At 37.3% G+C, this 17,336-nt stretch overlaps 1 protein-coding gene across 1 annotated transcript in view; it reads right to left on the reverse strand.

Annotated features, from left to right (window-relative positions):
* The window catches only part of ABCA12 (ATP binding cassette subfamily A member 12), a 206,306-nt gene that overhangs the window by 178,945 nt on the left and 10,025 nt on the right, over window positions 1–17,336 (reverse strand). The window contains 1 exon segment of the mRNA XM_021074975.1: window positions 13,846–13,939. Coding sequence (XP_020930634.1) covers window positions 13,846–13,939 — 94 coding nt within the window.

Raw genomic sequence — 17,336 nt, forward strand, 5'->3', positions numbered from 1 at the left:
TATTTAACAAGTATTAATTCATTTAATTCTCAGAACTCAGTGAGGTAGGCACTATTAATAGCCTCAAAAAATAATTATGGAAAATGAGGCTCCAAACATCCAAGAGATTTATCCAAGGCTTGTGTTTGAATCCAGGCAGTTTGGATGTATAGTTTGTGCTCTCAGCCCCTACACTGCTTCTCACAATAGTAATGATTTTACATATAAACATAAATATATAAGTATATAACTAAAACAAAGACTTTAATTTTTAATGTGAAAAGAGTATAGGTCACTCTACCCAGATAGCTGCTCCAGCCCCCAGGGGGTGATGCACTCCTGAGGAATAGCTGCCCAACACCGCCAACCCCCTGCAAGAACCCCACAGCCTAAAAACACCAGAGCAAGCTCTGCATGACCAAGTGAAATCTGCTACCATCATGGTGTGGACCTCCCAGTCCTGTCTGCCCTCAGGAAGCCCTCCTTTGCTTCAAAGAAACACTGTTAGCCCCATCAACACTCCAGAAAAGCCACACTGCCTCAAAAAAGATTGACCAACAACGCCAGCCCTCAGGAAATATTCCACAGCAGTGACAAGGCAAACACTGCCCGATAACGGAGAGTACAACTCCCTCAGGAGAAAGAAAACAACAAGCAAGATGAAGAAGCTGAGAAACCACCCCCAGTCAAACCAACAGGAGAACTCACCTAAAACAGTCAGCAATGAAACAGATCTCTGCAGTCAGACAGACCTGGAGTTCAAAAGAGAAATAGTGAAAATACTGAAGGAACTAAGAGAAGATATGAACAGTAATGCAGATACCCTCAGAAAGGAACTAGAAAATATAAGGAGGAGCCAAGAAAAACTAGAACATTCATTTGCAGAGATGCAAACTGAACTAGGGGCAGTAAAAACCAGAATGAATAATGCAGAAGAACGAATCAGTGATATGGAAGATAGAATAATGGAAATCACTCAATCCAGTCAACAGACAGAAAACCAAATCAAAAAACTGGAAAGCAATATAAGAGACCTATAGGATAATATAAAGCGGGCCAATCTACGCATAATAGGAATTCCAGAAGGAGTAGAAAAAGATAAGGGGATGGAAAATATATTTGAAGAAATTATCACTGGAAACTTCCCAAATCTAAAGGATACTGGGTTCAAGATACAAGAAGCACAGAGGGCCCCAAACAAACGGAACCCAAACAGACCCACACCAAGACACATCATAATAAAAATGGCAAAAGTTAGTGATAAAGAGAGGATCCTAAAGGCAGCAAGAGAAAAACAGAATGTTACCTACAAGGGAACCCCCATAAGAATATCAGCTGATTTCTCTACAGAAACACTACAGGCCAGGAGGGAATGGCAAGAGATATTTAGAGTGCTCAAAGGAAAAAATATGCAACCTAGAATACTCTATCCAGCAAGAATATCATTTAAAATAGAAGGGGAAATAAAAATTTTTCCCAACAAACAAAAACTTAAAGAATACAGCAACACAAAACCCAGGTTAAAGGAAATATTGAAAGGGCTTCTCTAAACCAAAAAGAAAGGAAGGAAAGGGAAGAAAAAAGAAAAGAAAAAAAAAAGAAGAAGAAGAAGAAGAAGAGGAAGAACTAGGACTGAGGAAACTGCAATCAGAGAGCAGTCACTCAAATAAGCCAGCATACAGATTTAATCATGAACATGCTTCAAACAAAATAAAAAGAAAAAAATAAAAAAGAGTCATCAAAACCATAAAATGTGGGCAAGGGATGTTCGAAGTAAATAACCCTTTTTATTTGTATGTTTCTCTTAATTTTAATATAGTAATGAAGTGCTTGAACTTACAGGACCATCAGGCTAAAACACACAATTATGGGAAGGGGTTAGCATACTTAAAAAACAGGGCAACCAAAAGCCAAAACCAAATATTGCATTTGCAAAAAATGAAAAAAAAAAGAAAGGAAGAATGGAGAACCATAGAATCAACTGGAACATGAGGTTCAAATGGCAATAAATAATCATCTATCAATTATCACCTTAAATGTCAATGGACTGAATGCCCCAATCAAAAGACACAGAGTGGCTGAGTGGATAAAAAGGAAAAAACCTTCAATATGCTGCCTACAAGAAACTCACCTTAGGACAAAAGATACATATAGATTGAAAGTGAAAGGGTGGGGAAAAATATTTCATGCCAATAGACAAGACAGAAAAGCAGGAGTCGCAACACTCGTATCAGACAAAATAGACTTTAAAACAAAAGACAAAGAAAGACAAAGAAGGACACTACTTAATGATTAAGGGATTCATCCAAGGAGAGGATGTTACTATCGTCAACATATATGCCCCAAATACAGGAGCACCCAGATACATACAACAAATATGAACAGACATAAAGGGAGATATTGATGAGAATACAATCATAGTAGGAGACCTAAATACCCCCCTCACATCAATGGACAGATCCTCTAGACAGAAAACCAATAAAGCAACAGAGATCCTAAAGGAAACAATAGAAAAGTTAGACTTCATTGATATCTTCAGGACACTACATCCAAAAAAAGCAGAATACACATTCTTCTCAAATGCTCATGGAACATTCTCAAGAAGCGACCACATATTGGGACACAAAGCTAACCTCAATAAATTTAGGAGCATAGAAATTATCTCAAGTATCTTCTCTGACCACAATGCCATGAAATTAGAAATCAACCATGGGAAAAGCAAAGAGAAAAAACCTACTCCATGGAGACTCAACAACATGCTACTAAAAAACCAATGGGTCAATGAGGAAATCAAGAAGGAAATTAAAAACTACCTTGAAACAAATGATAATGAAGACACAACCTCTCAAAATCAATGGGATGCTGCGAAAGCAGTGCTCAGAGGGAAATTTATAGCAATCCAGGCCTTTCTCAAAAAAGAAGAAAGATCCCAAATGGAAAACTTAACCCTCCACCTAAATGAATTAGAACAAGAAGAACACAAAAGGCCTAAAGTCAGCAGAAGGAAGGAAATCATAAAGATCAAAGAAGAAATCAATAAAATAGAGACTCAAAAAACAATAGATAAAATTAATAAAACCAAGAGCTGGTTCTTTGAAAAGGTGAACAAAATTGACAAACCCCTGGCCAGACTCACTAAAAAGAGGAGAGAAAGAACCCAAATAACCAAAATTAGAAATGAAAAAGGAGAAATCACAACGGATACAGCAGAAATACAAAAAACCATAAGAGAATACTATGAACAACTCTACGGCAACAAGTTTGACAATCTGGAAGAAATGGACAGTTTTCTAGAATCTTACCTGCCAAAACTGAATCAAGTAGAAACAGACCAACTGAACAGACCAATCACTAGAAATGAAATTGAAGAGGTCATAAAATCACTCCCTACAAATAAAAGTCCAGGACCAGATGGCTTCACAGGTGAATTCTATCAAACATATAAAGAGGAATTGGTGCCCATCCTCCTTAAACTCTTTCAAAAGGTTGAAGAAGAAGGAATACTCCCAAAGACATTCTATGAGGCCACCATCACCCTCATTCCAAAACCAGACAGAGATACCACCAAAAAAGAAAACTATCGCCCAATATCATTGAGGAATATAGATGCAAAAATTCTCAACAAAATCTTAGCCAACCGAATCCAACAACATACCAAAAAAATTATACACCATGACCAGGTTGGGTTCATCCCAGGTTCACAAGGATGGTTCAACATACACAAATCAATCAACATCATACACCACACTAACAAAAAAAAAGTCAAAAATCATATGATCATCTCAATAGACGCAGAAAAAGCATTTGACAAAGTTCAACATCCATTCATGATCAAGACCCTCGCCAAACTGGGTATAGAGGGAACATTCCTGAATATCATCAAAGCCATTTATGATAAACCCACAGCAAATATAATCCTCAATGGGGAAAAACTGAAAGCCTTCTCACTCAAATCTGGAACAAGACAGGGATGCCCACTCTCACCACTGCTCTTCAACAGAGTTTTGGAAGTCCTCGCCACAGCAATTAGACAAACAAAAGAAATAAAAGGCATCCATATAGGAAGAGAAGAGATCAAACTGTCACTGTATGCAGATGACATGATACTATACATAGAAAACCCTAAGGACTCAACCCCAAAACTCCTTGAACTGATTAATAAATTCAGCAAAGTAGCAGGATATAAGATTAACATTCAGAAGTCAGTTGCATTTCGGTATACCAGCAATGAAACATTAGAAAAGGAATACAAAAATACGATACCTTTTAAAATTGTACCTCACAAAATCAAATACCTCGGAATACACCTGACCAAGGAGGTAAAGGACCTATATGCCGAGAACTATAAAACTTTCATCAAAGAAATCAAAGAAGATGTAAAGAAATGGAAAGATATTCCATGTTCCTGGATTGGGAAAATCAATATTGTAAAAATGGTCATACTACCCAAAGCAATCTATAGATTCAATGCAATCCCTATCAAATTACCCATGACATTTTTCACAGAACTAGAACAAACAATCCAAACGTTTATATGGAACCACAAAAGACCCAGAATCGCCAAAGCAATCCTGAGAAACAAAAACCAAGCAGGGGGCATAACTCTTCCAGACTTCAAGAAATACTACAAAGCCACAGTCATCAAAACAGTGTGGTACTGGTACCAAAACAGACAGACAGACCAATGGAATAGAATAGAGAATCCGGAAATAAACCCTGACACCTATGGTCAATTAATCTTTGACAAGGGAGGCAAGAACATAAAATGGGAAAAAGAAAGACTATTCAGCAAGCATTGCTGGCAAACCTGGACAGCTGCATGCCAAGCAATGAAACTAGAACACACCCTCACACCATGCACAAAAATAAACTCCAAATGGCTGAAAGACTTAAATATACGACAGGACACCATCGAACTCTTAGAAGAAAACATAGGCAAAACACTCTCTGACATGAACATCATGAATATTTTCTCAGGTCAGTCTCCCAAAGCAATAGCGAAACTAGAGCAAAAATAAACCCATGGGACCTAATCAAACTGACAAGCTTTGCACAGCAAAGGAAACCAAAAAGAAAACAAAAAGACAACTTACAGAATGGGAGAAAATAGTTTCAAATGATGCAACTGACAAGGGCTTAATCTCTAGAATATATAAACAACTTATACAACCCAACAGCAAAAAAGCCAATCAATCAATGGAAAAATGGGCAAAAGACCTGAATAGACATTTCTCCAAGGAAGATATACAGATGGCCAACAAACACATGAAAAAATGCTCAACATCGCTGATTATAAGAGAAATGCAAATCAAAACTACCATGAGATACCACCTCACACCAGTCAGAATGGCCATCATGAATAAATCCACAAATAACAAGTGCTGGAGGGGCTGTGGAGAAAAGGGAACCCTCCTGCACTGCTGGTGGGAATGTCAACTGGTACAGCCACTATGGAGAACAGTTTGGAGATACCTTAGAAATCTATACATAGAACTTCCATATGACCCGCAATCCCACTCTTGGGCATCTATCCGGACAAAACTCTACTTAAAAGAGGCACATGCACCCGCATGTTCATTGCAGCACTATTCACAATAGCCAAGACATGGAAACAACCCAAGTGTCCATCGACAGATGATTGGATTCGGAAGAAGTGGTATATATACACAATGGAATACTACTCAGCCATAAAAAAGGATGACATAATGCCAATTACAGCAACATGGATGGAACTAGAGAATCTCATCCTGAGTGAAATGAGCCAGAAAGACAAAGGCAAATACCATATGATATCACTTATAACTGGAATCTAATATCCAGCACAAATGAACATCTCCTCAGAAAAGAAAATCATGGACTTGGAGAAGAGACTTATGGCTGCCTGATGGGAGGGGGAGGGAGTGGGAGGGATCAGGAGCTTGGGCTTATCAGACACAACTTAGAATAGATTTACAAGGAGATCCTGCTGAACAGCATTGAGAACTTTGTCTAGATACTCTTGTTGCAACAGAAGAAAGGGTGGGGAAAAAAATGTAATTGTAATGTATACATGTAAGGATAACCTGATCCCCTTGCTGTACAGTGGGAAAAAAAAAAAAAAAGAGTATAGGTCACTCTAATTGTAATCCACAATGAAATTCTAACTGACCTGAGACCAGCGAATATTGTATGCTGTGGCATTTCTTCCATGAGTGCTATTTCACTCTAAAAATACTGGTTCATTTATCTACGCAAAGGACATGATATGACCTTATCAAAGAGAATAAGAAAACTTGAATAGTGAGGGTAGCATAAAATGACTAAGGTTTGGTAGACCAAGTTTCCTGACTGATTCTTGGAAGAAGGTTTAATAAAACAGTCACTCATGAAAACATACAGTCAGCCAACCATGAAGCCAGACCCTCACCTGTGAGCCTGTGTCTGAGCTCTATGCTCTCTGACAAGTGAAAAGGAATTGGCTGAAATTACTTTTGTTAAACTCTGCTCTTAGCCTCAAGGGTATATTGGAAATATCAACTGATAGCGGTAAGCTCAGCAAGTGACATTACTATAGTTATGAGAATTTTATAAGTAATCATTTATTTGCTTGCTTTTTATCATATAAGCTTGGTGATTAGAGGTCCCCATTTGATAGTAACAGGAGCTCCTCTGCTCTTTATGAAAGGAAGAAAAGGAGAAAAGATTGGAAAAGTGAAGACACATGGCTCCCAGAGCCAATTTCAGTGAGACGGTCACCTCCGGGAAACTTGTAAGGTAAATCACCAAAAGTAGGGATGGTACAAAATAAGCAGAAAAAAAAAAAATTCTCCGCTGTGCAATCAACAGCTATTTTTATTCGTTATTTTTTCTACTCGTTAAAGTTGCACTGTACTTCAAGGTATGTCCGGTGTTCTCTGATGCAACTCTGTGTAGTAAGTCTAAGAGAGGATTAGTTGAGAAATCCTTTTGTCAACTTATCTGGCATTAGGGTGTGCCCATCCGCAGAGCATGAGAGAATGGCATAATTTCAAGTCAGAGCCTGGGGGAGGTAGGCAATCTCCTAGGGGAGGAGTTGTGGCCATGGCTAAGCTACACATGAGTATGGCGGGGCCATGTTCACATCCCCCTTCCTCCTGCTCCTTTCCTATAGTCTGTGCAGAATGGAAGAGGAAGCAAAGTCACAATCTGATCCCAATGTCTATGCATTTCATAGAATGTATATTCGTTGCCATCTAAAGGGTTGGTAAAGTTGCCCAAAAAGGTTAACTACTGATTTACTAATGGAAGAAACAAGTGGTGGGACTCTGGCTTTGAAATTCAAAAGCTGTTCCAACATTTTCTAGAATTTAAGCAAGAAGTGGCATGTAAATCTCCCCCACACAAAAATCTTTCACATACATTCATAAGAACACCTTAATTTGTTAGGGAAATTCCCAGGTGATCTACCTAGGAGGGAGTGAGGGAGATTTATATCCATTTTCTTTTCCCAATATTACCATTATAGACATTTTTTTGATAGCACAGTCAGATTTACCTGGAACGAAGTAGAAATCAAACCGCACACAGGCTAAGTTCTTGTCCTTACCCATCTCAAACTTACACTAAATTATTTTTTATTATCCATATCTAGGTGGATTTTTTAATTAAATAATTCATGTCAATTTTTCAAACTATCAAATAATGACCAATATATTGTACTCTTATTTCGTTCCCTATGTTAGGAATTATGTTATATCTGACAAGAGTGTGATGTTATGATGTGATTTGTGCTATTAAGGTACTGTAAGTCCAATGAGTGAGTCAGATTGAACCATAAGGCAATCAAAGACTACTATGATCTAACACATTTCTAAGAAAGAAATAAAGGAAAAATAATTGGAGTTTGAATGATCAGGGAAGGCAAAAGGGTACGCTGTAGACCTGGTTTGTCTTTTAACAGACAATGAGGAGGAGCTACGAGCACATGTGTCCAAGTGGGAAGGAGCATGGAATGTGTGGAAGACTTTCAGATGCTGTTGCTTCAGGCACAGGCATCATACTGCAGAACATAAAAAATAGAAAGTCGGATGAATCCTAATTATGAGGGTCTTAAAAGTGAGGTGAAGAGGAGCCAAAATCTGATAGACGCAAAGATAGACCCAAAGAGTATTTGAGGGGATTATCTGATGATGAAATGTGAGTTAGAGGCAGAGCTTCTAGAGATAAAAAAAAAAAAAACAAAAACCCACAAGCTGAAGAAATCCAAGCATAAAAGAATGATATCCTGAACCAGAGGGTAAGCAGAAGGATGGAAGAGAAGGGGTAACTCCAGGATGCATTTCACAAGATGGATTCTGATTTGCAAGGGCTAGTGGCTTGAGAAGGTGAAGGAAAGGGAGGAGTCAGGATGACTCAGGTATTTCTAATCTGAAAGATTGCCTAGTATTGCTGGCACACCTGAGAATGGAGAAATTGCATGGGGCAGAAGACAACGATGATGAGTTCTGAGCTTTCCAGAACAAAGGCTACATTAATTTTAGCCAATCAACATAGAGAAGGAAGTTATTTGCTATGGGTCCCTCAACTATTACTGTTAAATTATGAGTGTTCTGGAGAGCATTGTGTACTCTGGAATTCTGTCCTCACGCACTTGCCTTCACTTCCATAAAAACACACCACGCAAAAAGTCAGCAGCAAGAGCAGGGCCAGGAAAAAACCTCACCCCTCTGGCTTTCACGACCCTCACAGTGAGATGCCTCACAGGCTCTTTCAACATAAACTACACAACAGTTTTCTCTTAACAATTCAGGCACCATAGGTATAACAACACACACGAATCCTACAAGTTGCCAATTAATCAATAATTTCAATCTTCTCACATTTTTTTTCTCCTAGAGCTGCTGACAGATGGAAAAACCAGTTGAGTTCACTTTTACAACCATGTTCCATCTGTGATAGTACTAACAGGTGGTATGAGAAAGAAAATGGAGAGGTTGTAAACTCAAATGAGCCAGACCTTAGGCCTGCCATTGCTAGGATTTGTGACTTAGAAAAACTCACTGTATGGATTGTGGGGTGATTGGGAAACTGTGGTTAAAATCCAGGCTCTATGAATGTTGGTAAATTACTTAAGATTTCTAAGCCTCAGTTTTGTTATCTTTAAAATAGGACCAATCATATTTTATAGCTCAGAGATGATGTAAGTCAACTCAGGAAATATATGCAAAGTACCTGGCAGGGTTCCTATAAATGGTAAAGTTGTCAGTAGATGTTCACTCCTATTATTACTTTTATTGCATCCATGAAGTCACAAGGTATGTTTTGGAGGTCAAAAGACATGCTAGGAATGATAACCTTGCATTTACCAAAGCTACTGAGTCATATAGTTCAGTACAACCCTGTGATAACACAAATTGGGATATCATTCAGTTAGCAGTTTCCCTTGTCTTCCACCAGCCCGTTTTCAGATGTGTGATTGGCTGAATTTTTACCTTCTGAGGTGACAGGGCTATTGGAAAGTGCCAGCCTCGAGATAGTTGGGGTTTAATTCAGTGTATGATCATATTTGTACAGTATAATGTCCATTTTGATATTAGTGATATGTTAACCACTTAAAATACTGTTTTTCATTAACTTTATAAAAAAGTGACTTCTTAGTGTCAAGAAGCATCTCCTGGAGTCTACTTATCTCATCAAGGCAGGGTCTTACTGTTCTTGAAAAGCAGTCAGTTTTTCAGTGATGAGGAACTGCTTGCCCGTACTTTCACAGGTATGTATGTGTTAAAAGGAAACAAAAGTAACAGTCTGCCTGGCTTAGCCTAAGTGTGATTTGAGGGTCTGGCTTGCTTTTGTTGCTTTTGCTCCTAAGCATACTATTTTGGTTTTAAAATTTGCTTCTGGACAAGCCACTGCATGTAGAGATTATAAGAGGTTGGAACCATTTCAAACGTGGCTCCTCAGCCCATTTCTTCTCCACGTGAACAAGAAAGCATCCAGGCTTGCCTGCCAGCCTTTGGAAAGGTTTCTTTACCTGGGACTTACCATTTGCAGGGCAAGTAATGTACGCTGTTGGTGGCAACACAAAAGGGAATAAGTGAAGGCAGATGATGCCAAAAGAAAGTATTTTGCTCTGGACCAGCAGCTTCCCTCTGCACCAACAATCCTGTCTCTCCAGAGCCTATCAGTCACAAGGACCATTGGAGGGAATCATTGGAGGGAGTTGCTGATTTTACTTATTTTGAATGATGTACCAGTCCTACATACCTGCCTGGCTGAGCTGGGAGCAGAATGTGCCCAAGGGATGACAACTCCCATTCTCACCATGGCTGGGTTTCATCTGGGGTGTAGTCTGGAGTTTCATCTTCATTTTTCTATTGCCCAACTAGTACTGAGGAAGGCGCTGTAGCCTGAAAAGGCTTTTTACTCCATTAAGCAGGATCTGTTTTCTATGATACTAGAACTACAATGATTTATGCAGAATTTGTCAAACAGTGGCAGCATTTTACATTAAAAACTAATATTTAGGATAACTCTAATATGTATGTCAGAATCCACCTCTTTTTTAAAAGTTTATAATAGAGACAGAGAAGGAGTTTACATTCCTAAATTATTTTTTTTTAAACTTTTTTGTCTTTTTTTTTTTTTTTTTTTTCCCAAGGGCTGCATTCACAGCATAAGGAGGTTCCCAGGTGAGGGGTCGAATCAGAGCTGTAGCTGCCGGCTTACACCACAGCCATGGCAACTAGGGATCTGAGCCTCATCTTCCACCTATACCACAGCTCACGGCAATGCCAGATTCTTAACCACTGAGTGAGGCCAGAGATCAAACCCACACCCTCATGGATTGGATACTAGTCAGGTTTGTTACCACTGAGCCATGACGGGAACTCCTTATATTCCTAATTTCTAATTTTTAGTTTACTTCTGCGAAACCTACATAATTAGACATGAAAAATCAGTGCTGACTAAAGATGTAAGAAATGTGAGTCCACAAGCTTAAAAAAGACTCTGGAGCCAGACTCTCTGGGTTCAAATCAGGACAACACTACTTATTAACTGTGCAATCTTTGACAAATTACTTAATCCCTCTGTGCCTTATTCCTGACTATGAAATAACACAGCCATTACATAGTATGAGATCAAGAAATAAGATCATGATTATTAGTAGATCATTTTAATCTTTCGATATAATAGCTGTGAGAAACAAAAACAGCTATTTAAAAATAAGCAGAGTCTTAAAAACCTAAATCCAAATTATAATTTTGAAGTTATTCCCTCTCTACTACAAGAGAGAAAAAGAAGCAACTGCATCTATACTAGTTTTAGATTCTCTACATGACTCTACAAAATAGCACCTCCACTTATAAAATTACATTTCAGAAGTTTCCATCATTGCTCAGCAGAAATCAATCTGACTAGTATCCATGAGGATGCAGGTTTGATATATGGCCTCACTCAGTGGGTTAAGGATCTGGTGTTGCTGTGAGCTATGGTGTAGGCCAGCAGCTACAGCTCCAGTTTGACTCCTAGCCTGGGAACCTCCATAAGCCGTGGGTGTGGCCCTGAAAAGACAAAAAAAAAAAAAAAAAAAAAAAAAAATTTACATTTTATACTCTGCTGGTTACAGGATGAGTTGAAATCTTGGACATAATCTGAATTTGGCTCTAGGTATAGGAGGGTAAGATACAACACAAATCTCATGTGCAAAGAATAAGTAAACATAATTTTCAATACCTTTCTCTCTTATCCCACATGACTGAATTTTGGTAAATTAAAATCTCCTTGGGTCCCAGTGTTTTCATGTGTAAGTTAGAGGGTCCCTTTCAGCTCTAAAAACAAACTAGTAAACTATTTTTTAGACTGAGTCTTATAAGGTCTGAGAGACAAACAAAAATACTCTTAATATTTAAACTTTTCTATAATTTTGTTCCCTCTTACCCACAAAAATAAAGACAACTGCCTCAAAGGTGAATTATTCATTAAAGTATGATAATAGGTTCATAGTTCAAAAAAATGGCCATTTCTTTTTAGATAGTGTGTTATTACAGAGCCTTTTATTTATTTATTGCTTTTTTTTTTTTTTTTTTTTTTTTAGGGCCCCACCTGTGGCATATGAAGGTTTCCAGGCTAGGGGTCCAATGAGAACTATAGCTGCCGGGATACACCACAGTCACAGCAACACAGGATCCAAGCTGAGTCCGCAACCTACACCACAGCCCATGGCTACACCAGATCCTTAACCCCCGAGCCCCGAGGCCAGGGAATTGAACCCAAAACTTCATGGTTCCTAGTCAGATTCATTTCCGCTGCGCCACGATAGGAACTCCTTACAGAGCCTTTTAGATTAGATCTATGAGGCACTTGTCCCATGGTTTTTCCAAGTTTTTTTCATTGTAATTTATTGGGATTACAAGAATTCTCCATGATTTTCTCAAATCTCTAAATCCTACTGGCTAACACCAATTCATTTAAGATAACTCACATACCTTATATTTTAGAAAAGGATAAGAAAAGGAATTTTATATAACTGAAAAATCATTAAGAACAAGAAATTGGTGGAAATAAGTTGTTGAAAGGAGCTAATAAAATCCTTCTATCACTATGCTAGCAAATCAGTAATTACCACCTTCAACCAGGATAGTTCAAGGAGTATTTGTCCTTATGTGCTGAATGCATTATTTCTGAAGTTCACATTACTTAAGATATGCAAAAATACATTAATTCCGACAGTATACAATGGAATTAATCTCTTATAACTAATATACACATAATATGAAGAGAACAAAATTATGCTGCTTTTATAAACAGCCTGATAAAATATCATCAACTCTACATAATAATAACTTCTACAAAAGTCCTTTAGAAATGATAAGGTGCTATTCAAATGTAAGGGATTATTTATTTTAGCACCAAGAGGTTAAATGCCTCACACTAACTGAATTGATATTTTCTTTTGAATTATTATATTGTATACGATTTGAGTAGATTCCACCATGATTCCCATATTACTTCTTAAGACTGGGTGATTGAAAAGCACTGTGCTTATTTTTAAAAGCCACTAGCTCATTATTCTCTTTACAAATAATTCAGCATAGTATTCTTTTATATGGAGAATTACCATAATTTATATGAAATATAATTTGATTTTTCAGAAACCTGATTTATAAGAAGCTTCTTAGGAGATGGCCGCTTTGTGCCGTGAAACATCTGACCTGACTTTACTTCTCTACTAAGAAAATTGACTCCAATTTTTAAAAACAAAAGCAAAAATAACATTGGTCAAATGGTTGAGGTGAAAACGCTCATTCCGCTCAGTTTTGAAGACTTTTCTGAGTTTCTTCTGCATTTCTATCTTGGACCCAAAAGAAATCACGAACTGAATTGGGCCTTGTGCCCATTTTATAACTTATAATGACTAATTATAACTGAAACAGCATTAATTGAAAAACAATCTTCTCCTAAATTAAATGTATTGATACATTTGCACCATTCAAATACTAGCCTTGCAGAGAAATGAGATTTTTATAGTACTCTGTATTTCATTTGTTCAGTTGATCAAATTCCAGTCTAAGTCTTCTGCTATGATACAAAAAGACAATTTAGCTTGAGATGGCTGTTTGTGTGTGTTATACATACCATGGTGAGATTTATGAGTTAGATTTTATGGTCAAAGATTAAAATATATTCTAGCTCCCATATACTTTATTTTTTTCTAGATAAATATTACAGGCTCAATTTTTTACTAATTTGAAACACCGGGGGGAAACCATACTAAGTATTTATACAAATATTTCCAAATGGAAACACACTCCCAAAAATAAATTTTAAAATAAAACACTAACGTGGTAGCAAAATAAATTTTAACTGGAATCCAAAAGTTAAGGAAACAAACAAATCTCATTTACTTACAAGTTGGCTTTGGTCTTGGAGGAAATTTGGTCCGGGTAATAGCCAAAATTAGGAAAATAATAACTGGCCATAAAATCAACACGAGTGTCCAAAACTGCAAAGTAATGATATTAAAAAAATGTTAATTATATTGCTGAACCAAAAAACCTGAAAAGAAGTACACTATACTATAAAATTCCAACACAAGCTAGACACTTTCCTGAAAATATTATTAATAAGAAGGGAATGAGAAAGTTTTTTTAAATGTAAGAGACCTTGAAATAAGCATAAGAAGGATTTTTCCAGGTTAAAAACCTTAAAAATGAACCTTAAAATGAAGCCCCCTTGCCCATCACCTTTCATAATTGGCATAAGAGTGATCATCTTTAAATTCAAATATGATCAGGAACTTCCTAAATTGAAGATCTTTTAGAGCTTCCTAGATAGTTGCTGGATAAGGCTCATCATGCTAAACAGGGCATACAATCCCCAAGCATAACCAAGACATATCTTTCCAGTTCTAATGTGAGCACTCTATGCTCAGGCATAAAGATTAGTATATGACATTGTTGAACAAATGAATGAATAAATGAGTCAACACATGGGAATTCAAAGTTCTATGCAATCCTCCCCCTCAAATCACTATAAATAGTATCTTGTGTCTGCTTCATATCATAGAACTTATACTCTTATTATCAAATATTTTTTTGCCTACCTGATGAAATAAATTGGTCATTCTTTTATGGCAACATAAGTGTCTAATTCATCTGTGAATTTCCACTGGTACAAAATATACATTCAATAAATGTACAGTGGGAGTTCCCATCGTGGCACAGCGTTAATGAATCTGACTAGGAACCATGAGGTTGCAGGTTCGATCCCTGGCCTCGCTCAGTGCATTAAGGATCCAGCGTTGCCGTGAGCTGTGGTGTGGGTCACAGATGCGGCTTGGATCTGGCATTGCTGTGGCTCTGGCATAGGCTGGTGGCTACAGCTCTGATTAGACCCCTAGCCTGGGAACCTCCATATCCTGCAGGTGCGGCCCTAAAAAAAGGACAAAAAGACAAAAAAATAAAATAAAAAATAAATAAATAAAAATAAATAAATAAATAAATAAATAAATAAATGGAAATTTCCATTGCATGGAAATTTCTATTAGAGAATTTCACTGTAAGACACTTCAGGAGTGGCTTTCCTTCCCATGTAAACATAATTCAGCTCATAAGACAATAACAGCTTAATATTTTACAAACTAATAAAATTGGTTCCAGAAGCAGTGAAAACATGTTTTCACAAGAACACTAACTGTAATATGCAAGCAGTTGTTATGCTCAAAACAAACCACACAGAACAATCCTTACCTATACTTAAACTTGAACTATGTTTCTGTCTGGTTATGCAGTCAGACTTGTTCTCATTCCTCCGCCATTCTTCAGAGACAGTTTGTTTCTGCCAAATCTCAAACTACTGCCTGTGGCTCTTCAATTCTCTGAAACAATCTAGACCCATTCAACTATTGATCCTTAAGTAACTCCCAAATTCTCCATGAAAATCTTCATGTGTCTCTATCAGCACTGATACCCTTGCTGGCAGATCTGTCACCAAGTTCTTAGACTTGGGATTAAGGGCAAGTTTTAAAAAAACAGAAGTTGACCATGGATCTGAGGACCCCTAGGTACTCAGTTTAATCACAGCTTAAAAGCTCTCAGAGAGGCTCAACAGCCAAATCTATGCAGCACTTCTCAGTCACTAATGTGCATTCCAAATTTCCTAAGGATGGTATAAACATGGAGATTTGGATTCAGTAGATCTGAGGTTGGTAGAAGAACTATATTTTTTTCTAACAAGCTCCAGGTAGGTGATGCTGATGCTATTGTCCATGGACATCTGAATTTTCAAATCATATTAGCGTTGTTTCAGGTATTCAAAGTGCTGTTTATACCCATCATAGCATTAAAATACAGTAGTTATGCATTCGCCTTTATTTATTTGATGCTATAATAAATTTAATTACAATATCATAAACTTGCTTTTTAATACCTTAATAACTGAATTTAATATAATTGGTTTTATTGGCAATTCTATTTATTCACTGATTTAAAAACATTATTCTTAGGAAGGGCTTAGACCTCACCAGACATGCATAGCACAGAAGAGGCTAAGAAGCCTGGATCTAATCCAACTCCCCTTTTTTGTTCTCTAGGCTGCAGAAGGTTAGCTTAATTTATCCACAGTCACATACACAGTTATGAAGAAGAGCATGGAACAAGGATCTAAACATTAAGATACTAAAGCTAGCATTTGAAAAAAAAATTTTTTTTTTCCATTTTAGGGCCCCACCTGCAGCATATGGAAGTTCCTGGCCAGGGGTTGAATGAGAGCTTCATCTGAGGCCTATGCCACAACCATGGCAACACAGGATCCAAGACACATCTCCTAAGCCACCACTTGGGATGATGCCAGATCCTTAACCCAAACTGAGCAAGACCAGGTATTGAACCCACATCCTTATGAAAACATCAGGTCCTTAGCCCACTAAGCCACAACGGGAACTCCTAAGATACTTAAGCTAGCATGTATACACACACACACACACACATATATATAGAAGTTCCTGCTGTGGCACAGCGGATTAAGAATCCAACTACAGCATCTCAGGTTGCTGTGGATGTGCAGGTTTGATCCTTGCCTGGATGTAGTGGGTTAAAGGATCTGGCATCATTGCAGCTGCAATGTGGGTTGCAGCTGCAGTTCATATTTGCTCTCTGGTCCAGGAACTTCCATCTGTCTACAATGCAGCCATTATATATATACACATATATATATGTACACACACACACACACACACACACACACACACATGCACACTATGCACACATATATGTATGTATATTGTGTGTGTGTGTGTTCTTCATACTGCTCTGAGGAACAAATAAGAAAGTATTATAGAAATTCTATTGGAAAACCATGAGTGCTATAAAAATATGTGTTATTATTCTAGCCTAGTCTCTGATATATTCAAAAATTAGAGTGTATGCTTCAAAAATCCTAGATACAAGGTACTATTTTTATTCTGTCTCATTTGACATGCAGACTGTAAAGAATTAAGGTTAAAAATATTTAATGTCTGTGGATTTATTGGTTTTACCTTTGAAGTCATAGTTTTTGTTTTTGTTTTTTTAAATGTATTCCATTTGAGTAGGTTTAGTAGCCCCATAGCTACTTTTAGGAGCATCTATTCATTTTCCATAGCAACCTCATGGGAATTCAGTGAGCAAGTGAGATCAATTATACCAACACAAATGTACATTCACATTCAAAAAAGAAATGTATATCATGGGATATCTTTAAGTTATCTTTTGGTTGATCTCATTTGACAGTTTAATGAGGATGTTTTGGTAAATTTTGAAATTAATTTTAGACATGAGTTAAATATGAACAAAAATGCAATCTATATCACAGTAATTTAAGGCAATATAGACTCTGTTTTAGGTAAAAACCACAGCAAGCCC

The sequence above is a fragment of the Sus scrofa genome, chromosome 15 (genome assembly GCF_000003025.6).
Source record: "Sus scrofa isolate TJ Tabasco breed Duroc chromosome 15, Sscrofa11.1, whole genome shotgun sequence".
NCBI classification, from domain to species: domain Eukaryota; kingdom Metazoa; phylum Chordata; class Mammalia; order Artiodactyla; family Suidae; genus Sus; species Sus scrofa.